The sequence below is a fragment of the Pundamilia nyererei genome, unplaced genomic scaffold (genome assembly GCF_000239375.1).
Source record: "Pundamilia nyererei isolate P.nyererei 1_Seehausen unplaced genomic scaffold, PunNye1.0 scaffold00013, whole genome shotgun sequence".
NCBI classification, from domain to species: Eukaryota; Metazoa; Chordata; class Actinopteri; order Cichliformes; family Cichlidae; genus Pundamilia; species Pundamilia nyererei.
The window spans coordinates 2308778-2317671 of record NW_005187414.1 but is presented as its reverse complement, the minus strand read 5'-3'; the positions used below and the strand labels follow the sequence as shown (position 1 = coordinate 2317671).

General features: G+C 42.2%; 1 protein-coding gene across 3 annotated transcripts in view; it reads right to left on the bottom strand.

Moving 5' to 3' along the window:
* Nucleotides 1-3554: 3554 nt before the first annotated feature.
* The window catches only part of cep128 (centrosomal protein 128), a 43445-nt gene continuing 38105 nt past the window's right edge, over nucleotides 3555-8894 (bottom strand). For all 3 annotated transcript variants that reach the window (XM_005724857.2, XM_005724859.2, XM_005724858.2), the window contains exons 22-25: nucleotides 8740-8817; nucleotides 7078-7191; nucleotides 4947-5055; nucleotides 3555-4268 (exon numbers count right to left, since the gene is read on the bottom strand). In XM_005724857.2, the coding sequence (XP_005724914.1) occupies nucleotides 4195-4268; nucleotides 4947-5055; nucleotides 7078-7191; nucleotides 8740-8817 (375 nt within the window). In that variant the 3' untranslated portion in view covers nucleotides 3555-4194. The remainder of the gene's footprint in view (nucleotides 4269-4946; nucleotides 5056-7077; nucleotides 7192-8739; nucleotides 8818-8894) is intronic.

Genomic DNA, 8894 nt, shown 5'->3' with positions numbered 1-8894 from the left:
TGTTGGGTTTTTCTCTGTATGTATTATTGTAAGGTTTAACTTATTATGTAAGTGCCTTAAGGTGGCTATTGTTGTGATTAAGCACTGAATAAATAATGTCTAAAACTAAAGTTGCTACTTGAGGTGGTGTGTGAATGACATTTTGAAAAATTTAAATTGTGTGTGGAAAGAAATTTCTTGTAGTTAAGCAAATACTTCAATGAACTCATTTTGTTCGGTAATGGATTAGGATTTAATTTTACAGTAATTTTGGCTGTGGATGACAGGGTGCAGAGTGGAGATGGCCTGGATTCAGAATCCAATGAGATATCTGCGTCACCTCTTATAGTTTTCCTGTAATCTGAGCTCAAAGATGAGGACATTAAAAGTACAGTAGAGTAAATTGGGTAAATTTCATTGTTAATTTTCTCTGAATCATACAGTAATTTGGGCTGTGGATCACAGGGGGAGGAGTGGAGATAAACTAAAACTGGGAGTGGATTGTGAAGTAAAATAGTGTCAGGACAGAAAACACTGCGTTTCTAAGCCAGTCGGCACCGATACCGTAATATGCGTAAGAGTAGTGCAACCACATTTTTGGTGCGGCTAGCTGGACTGTGACTTCGTAAGTGAGGGCTCACTTGACCGCAGTTCTCAGGGCCACCGTATTATTATCTGATATGACCCCAAACTTTACCTGAGCGCATTGGGATGCTGAACGTGACTGAAAACCAGCCTCTATGACTCGACCTCTGATTGCATTCAGTTTATAGTCGTTGTATTATTTCATTCACTCATTTATCCTATTTGATTGGTTTTTTTCCCCCGTCTCATCTTTTTGGTCGTAATAGCAGCAGCCGCGCTGGAAGCGCGCAGTTACAGTCCAGCCGCGCCGTAATATGCGTAAGAGTAGTGCAACCACATTTTAGGTGGCTAGCTTGACTGTGACTTCGTAAGTGAGCGCTCACTTGACCGCAGTCCCTGAGAGGCCAAGCGGACTGAAACAAACACCAGCAGAAAAACGCGGCAAAAGCACTCAAAACACAACGGAAATAGGAAAAATCACAAGGGAAATAGGAAAAAACAAAAGGGATGTGTTTCTGGGGAGACAATAAGAATTTCGCTGGAAGACACTTAAAATAAGTGGAGGATCTATCGGTTTTGTGAGGAAAGATGAGAGGTGTGTTAGCCTAACTATTAGCCTAAAAATCCATCAGTATGATATGAATCATGATAAAACACGCCTCCCAAGTTTTGGGTTCCTGCAACTGGTCCGTCGGGTTCAGTGTTGCCAACTTAGCGACTTTGTCGCTATATTTAGCGACTTTTCAGACCCCTTAGCGACTTTTTTTTTCTAAAAAGCAACTAGCGACAAATCTGGCGACTTTTTCTGGTGTTATTGGAGACTTATTTATGACGACTTTTTGAGGTGAAAGAGCGTGTTGCTCTTACTCTCAACAAGCAGCGGTGCTGCCGTGGGCACCTCACCCGTGCTAAAGCGCTCACAGGCGGAGGATGGTCCTCCCCCCGCTGCAGGAGATGTTCACACCTGTGAGTCCAAACTGCAAATGAACCGCGCATGAGCGAAGCCGCTGCTCCGCACTGACTGTAACGCAGTCAGTTCTTCTTTTACTCTTATGCTGTTTTGTGAACCACAAGGTTTAAAACTACTTATAAACACACACACACAGTAACTCCACCAGAGCGCCTGTTTCGGGTCACTTTTGCCGGTCGAAGCCCGGATAAAGGAGCAGGGTTGGAATTGTGACATTAAAAAACAATAATTGCTAAAAGAAATTTAATTTGTAGTTCTAAATAAATTCTAAATGCATTTAGGACGTTTTTTGCTCTCTTTGTCTTTTCCACGATGTTATTTCTCTCTCCAACAACATAAGTTACAATTATATTAGCATGACCAATTATGCAAATTAGGTGATGACGTCATTTAGCGCCTTTTAGGACAGCCAATAGCGATCTTCCTTACTGAGGAGTTGGCAACACTGGTCGGGTTATTGTCTCCCCAGAAACACTTCCCCTGTGTTTTTTCCTATTTCTGTTGTGTTTTGTGTGTTTTTGCCACGTTTTTATTATTGCTGGTGTTTTATTAGGTTGCAGTCCGTTTGGCCTCTCAGGGCCACCGTATAATAAGCTCAGGAGTTTCAGTGCTTTGGGAAAGTGGAGTTACCAAACAAAAATAAATGAATGAATAAATAAAATTTAGCATTTGATACCAGTGAACAAGAAATCAACTTGATGCCATTTTTCCAGCCACAAACTGTATATAAAAGATGGAAACAGCTTCCAGGACTGAAAGTTAAGCCTGTATTCTTGACTCCTGCAAAAAGGAGTGAATGTGGAAACAGTCCTGCAGGTCTCGTGTCTGCACTTCACTGATGAGTTCATTGTTCTCAGCTTGACACTTCACAAACCAACGCTACACCACTCTGTTATACTGTGGTTGTAGCTAAAGGTTGTTTTTATTTCATTTTGACTTTTTGTTTTTAATTCGGTTTAATTTCAGTTAGTACAAGTATTACAATATAAACACAGTAAACTATAATAACCTTGTTTAGAACTCCTTTTTTCTTCTCAACCTGTGTCTTACTTTAAAGTTTCAGTATTTTGTCACAGGTCAGAGGCCGGGCACAGCCTGTTGCAGGGCTAACACAGAGAGGTGAACAACCACACTAACTGCACACCTTTGGACTGGAAGAAGTCAGAGTTCCCAGACAGAGCTCAGACAGCCACACAGGGAACAAGCAAACTCCACAGAGAAAAGCCGTGGCGAGCTGGTAGATTCAAACTCATGACCTTCTTCCTGTGAGGCGTAACCACCACATCACCATGCTGCCTTATCCTAAATATACAGGCAGGGTAAAGGCTGTTTGTAAGTGGGTACATCAATAGACTACAGTGCTTTCCTTCTTCAGTTTGACGTCTTCTGTTGAGTCCTTCTTATCCACCGTCTTATTCATACTACACTGTATGATTAATGTTAAATGTTTACTCTGATCATTTCAAACTTTCTTTGCATTTCTCATAAAGTTACAGCCGTCACTGCAACAGAAAACAAACACACGTTAATAGCATGTTTTATTAAGGCTGAGAGGAATAAATGACATAATACAGGCAGATAATGGCAGAAGTGTGACAGGCCGATAAAACATGTCTTTTGTATTTGCAATGTTTTATTAAATCAGTAGTGATGAAAAGAAAAAGTAACAGTATTTAATGTATTTACTTATATACGGAGGAATCTTTGACCTTTGCATCAGTTTGAGCTTCCCTGCTCTGCCAGAATCCAGTGACATCTGGTTTTATGCTGCACACAACCAACCCGTGCAAACACAGAATGTCCAAACAAAGATTATGTAAACATTTTTTAATATTCACGCACCGGGGACTGTATTTCTGCCTTAACAGCCGAGCAGTAAATTAAAAGGACGTTCCTCTCGTGTGTGGCATTAGGTTGTCCCTCTGAAGGATTTCAGCTGAAAGCAAAAGATACCGCTGGGAGTAGCTGGAGTCTCTCAGCTGCTGCAAAGCAAACACTTCAGTCTGAAATGAAGGGGACATCAAGTGTGCATAGAAAACTAGACATTTAGCTCCATGCAGATTTATTCACAGTGCATACACTTCCTTCATATTTCATGACAAAATAACCATCTAACTGTGCTCGTTTCCTTCTTTCTTACAAATATAAATACTGCAGTATACAAAACATAGAAAGAGTTTCTCATTCATCAAGAGTTGGATGGAAACGCACACACAAAAACATTTGTCACATTGCGCTAGTTTTAAAAAACTGCATATTGTTCAGAAGGCACTGCGAGTTCATTTATGGAGTTTGTCTTTTAGCAGAAACACATGATGATAAGAGCAGAACAGACATTTAACCACATCTAGAACAAGACAAGAACGTGGAACAGTGAAACCGTTTTGCTTTGAAATACATTCATGATTATAAATAACAGTTAAACTCTTTACAGCGTGCAGATATTTAGCTCATGTTTTAAAGTGTTTCTTAAAGTTTTGCTTTAATAAAACGTCACAGTCTCCCGAGCACATTCGCCGACTGCCTGGCTGAGGTAGTCGTGGAGGATTAGCGTCGAGTGCAAGGCCTCTCACTAGGTTTCGCTCCGGATGAGCACCAGCAGGTAGAGTCGGTGTGTGTGTGTGTTTGTAGAGATGGATAAAGGTTTGCTAACGGTTGAACTAATCTGCAAGAGGTTTGGCCCCGTCGACTCTGGAGTCGTCCAGGTCTGAAGTGGTCAAGCGTTTGAGAGGCGCTGTGGCAGAGGAGAGAAAGGATACACAGTTACAGTCCCGCTTCATTTACTAACCAATCACAGCGCGACATTTATGAACAAGACATTTCTCACTAACAAGGCGCATAAAATATGATTTGCACTACCTGCTACAGCCGAGGAAGTCGCAACTATGTGTGGTAATTACTCTGTGTATTAACACTGGTGTTAAACAGCCACGAACATGTTTTCTGCCTCCATAAATCTCGGAGGTAAAATGGACACAGAGCCACAGAAAGTACGCTCCTCTCGCGCTGAGCCAAATATTTGTAAGCGGCTTAGGAAAGCGCTACAAGTGATTTTGGCTGGGAGCCACTGGCAGTGATACAGGCAGACTCACTGATGGAAAGTTTCAGCGCCGGCTGCCATGTTTACATACTAAATGAAAGCGAGACTGTGCCCTGAATGTAACATGGTGAAATTTGGGTTATTGGTGAGCGTTATACTGAAATGAATGCAGATCAGAAACACCGAAACATCCTTTTCACTACAGTCTGGATGCAGTTATTTAGAAAAATAAGAATACTTTGACAATAATTTTACTCCAAAATACCGCCGTACTGTATATTTTCAAATGATCAGCAATACAGAGATGCAGGAAATACACGACTCCCATCAAAGCATAGAACAGAAAGGCTGTCAGAGCTGCTCCGTACTCACACAGTGTGTCAGATCTCAGCGAGCTGCTAAGGAACGTGCTGGAGCCTTTGATAGTGGAAGAAAGAGCAGCCAGTTTGAGGCTCCTGGAAGTGGCATCCAACTTCTCGTGCTGGAAGAGGAGGACATGGTAACGAGAATGTAGGCTACACACCAGATTTACAAAAAACAACCAAACACACACAACAGCTCTTTGGGTGGAAGGAGAAAGAAACCTTCAAGAGATTTATAGTCGTAGTGAGCCTGAGGATGGCATCGGTGCATACACTCTGCTGTCAGGTTATGATACAGCTGGATAAAGATAATCTAATGCAGCCGTCCTGCTATAAATCCAGCCTCCGTGAAGGAGATAAACTCCAGTTTTTATTGAAACTGTCTTAGAAAGATGTCGAATCAGCTGTATGGTTGTTTTGGAGGCTACGGTCTGTGCTGCCGATGCATTTCTATTACTTTATTCAGCCCTTTACATCGCTGAGCCTCAGACGGCAGTTTGCTGATCTGCAATGTTCGTGATGTGAAGATGCAAAAAGCCGGTGAACTGAACGAACGGACAATCCATCAAGAAGCTGGTGAGACATTATGAGTGTGCTTAATTTAACAATAATGTAAAATTTCCTTTACGCCATGCAATGATCGACATGGACAGTGAAGTGTGCTGTGCAGGATTCTTAGATTATGCACGCCAGGCCATTTTATTATAGCTAAAATAAACCATCTGAATGAGTCTGGGCTCTGGGAAGGGAACAAGGCAGACAAATGCACCACGCTAAAGGAAAGGGGCTGCTGTCTGGGTCCCCAAAATACCTGTATGCATATCAAAAATGCTCGACAAAATGATTTACATAAGCAATCTCAGTCTTTCCAGTAAGTATACGCTAAAAAGTCATAACATTAAAACCTGGCCACCTACTTGATCACTCCTGCAGACAACAGAGACCACCCCACCTGCACCGCCTCAAGGCACTGACGCACAGAGGGCTTCCCTCCATCATTTTGCAAAAAGAAAAACTGCTCAGAAACAGCTCGAGTAATACAAATCAGAGTCTTGGGCATACCAGCATCTACCGGAACAAACCTGATCCACAAAACATCCCAGCCCGAAAGATCCGCTGCCAACGTCCCAGTGCCAGACACCACAAATGTCAGAGGCTGTTTAGGAGGCAGGAGGAAAGCAGGTGTTTTTAATGTTGTGGCTGAATGCTGTGTACCTGTGCTGCCACACTTGCAAGTTTACAGGTCTCCAAAAACGCTGGTGTGCAGTTTGAAAAAATCCCTTAATATTCTGTGGTTCTTTTGCAAGGTCCACAAAGGTGCAGCGGCTGCTTAAAGTATGACACGGAGCGCTTGTTGTCTTTTATCCTCAGGATATGGATCACTAACTTTCCAGATGTCCTACGAGGCCAGAGCAGCGGCGGACCAAAGAGATAATCTGAGCAGAAAAGTCCGAGAGCCTCAGCTAAACGTGACGTGGAAGCTGTTTGTAAGCACTGCTGCCTCTGTTTAAGATGGAAGTCTTATAAAGACATTCATCCATCCTTTTTCCTTAAACAAACCTCGAGTGGGCAGCAGCTATTAAGCTAATGCAATCGCCACTTATCACTCAACGCAGGAGTCATTTGGCAAACCAATGGGGTAATCTGGCAGATTAAAGCCATTTAAAAAGTGACTGTATGGCTGTTTAGGGGAGGCTGTAAACTGCTGATGGCAATCAGCTGTCAACGACGATGTCTTGATGACTCCCTCGGCTGCTTTATAACAGAGAGGATGACAGTAGCAATTAACAGTGAGTGGCAAATTCAAGTTGGGGTTTTGTTTTTGTCTTTTGGGGGGGGGGTACATTAGTGGCACCCCCAGAGCCTGTCCCGCTCTGTCCATCCATGCTATGTTACCACTGTGCGAATTTATTCATTTATTCAAACGAGCTGCAAATGAGGTGCAGTGCACACACACCGGCATCTGTGTGGGTGAGCCAGACTCATAACCCACTCTCAAAGTCAGGCTATCCTTATCCAAACAGCTGCTGTTTGAACAAAGCGCCGCAATTAGTGACTGAAATAGAAAAAGTGTAGGTTGTTGTTCTAAAGTATCGTCTCTTGCTAGGCATCAAGGTACTGCAACCGTGTGTCTAACATACTCTGTACTCTTGGATCCTGCGTTTGGACTCATCCAGCTGGTGCTGCAGGTCCCAGACGATCTCTTTGTATTTGGCGTGGCGCTCCTCTACCATCTCCCTCTGCTGCTGTGAGTCCTGAACACACAAGACAGAAGCTGTGTCATCAGATTGTGCGACTATTTCTAAACAGGCAGAAAAGAAAAGAATCTAAACAATCTTAAACAGTTTTTCTTTTTGGGTTAATTAGTCAGAGAACAACTGAATAAATAGTACAAAGTGCACAAGCTAATCTTTTGAATTCACGAGTGCTTCCTATAACAGTAAATTGGAGCCTGGCAGTCCATTACACTCACACACAAGTGTTGCAGGACTCCGCAAACTACACAATACCTGGATGTGACAGCACTACACATAGGTGGGCGTGATTGTGAAACAAGACAAATATTTCGTTATTTGAGGTTCAGTTAGAGCTCTGGACTTATCAAATAGATTTACACTGACTACTGATCAGCAATGAGAATAACAGAAAGAATTTAACATGTAGATGACCTCCCTATCAATAATAAAAGCCCAAATAAGCAAAATCAATAAACTAACCATGAATTATTTAGCTAAAATCTAGTATAACGCACATTGGCATTGGTGTGCATGGAGTCAACATGACATAACAGGCTGTGTCTCTGCCAGGTTAGACTGAGTCACTCACACAGATGTAGTTAAGCTGTTGTTATGCTGCTGAGTGAAGCAACCTGCTGAGGCTCAATTCTTCATTTACTTACTGAAGTCTTTTTCTGCTCTCAGCAGTCTGACCTGAAACCAACGGCTCCGTTGGGCTGACTCACAGTTTGGTGCTTGTTTTAGCTTCACATGGATGTGATCCTGCTCTTTGTACTGGTTTTAATTTATTTTTACACTATTAAAGTGTTTCTTAAAAATTTAGTTAGCTTCATTTGTTTGAGACATTGTTCTGGACATCACATCACCACTGCCCCAATTGGTTCCTTTGGCAGTCCTGGTCTTTGCTTGTTTTGTGCATTAGCAAACAGATTAGCAACAGCTAAGCTTATCTTCGACAGCTGAGCAAAGGAATAAAATACTTTGAGGCCTCTGACAATAAACTTAGCAGTGATGATTCTGCTGAGTCATGCTGCTTCATGATGCGGAGCTTTAACCATGGAAGATGCAATTAGTCACATCTGCCCGGTGCTGAGCCTCCTCCAGCTGTTTCAATGCTTCACTGTATGTGTCAGGAACTTGAGACTGACAAAGGACTAAGAGGACCTTCGCTGATAAACATCTGTCATTATATTGAAAGTGATGATCAGGCCATTTAGGTTAGTGCTAGAGTTTGACAGTACGGAGATGCAGACAGAACTTTTTCATGTGATTTTGTGGCACTTTGACTGTCTTGCTGCAGCAGCTTAGTGAGGGAATCCTCCTTATGTTACGATGATTGAAAGTTTAACTGGCTCTTGTGTTTTGTCCGTTTGCCTGCTAATCAGTTGTGCGGTGGTAAAGTTAGTAAAGCATTAATTCCATAGTTTTGCAATTAATAATCCATAATTATAGGATTTAATCCTCTTATATGTGACTCAGAGCTAATTGTGCAGTTACTCGGTTAATTTTTGCGCGTTCATTAACAGTCAAATAAAAGAAGTAATCTAGATTATATGTGATCCCCACCTCCAAATCTCTGAAGTTCTCCATAAGAAGCTGTTTTTCTGGAATAGACTCCAAGTGATCCAGGGCTACTCTTGTATTCTTAAAAAAAAGAAGAAAACACACACACACACACACACACACACACACACACACACACACACACACACACACACACA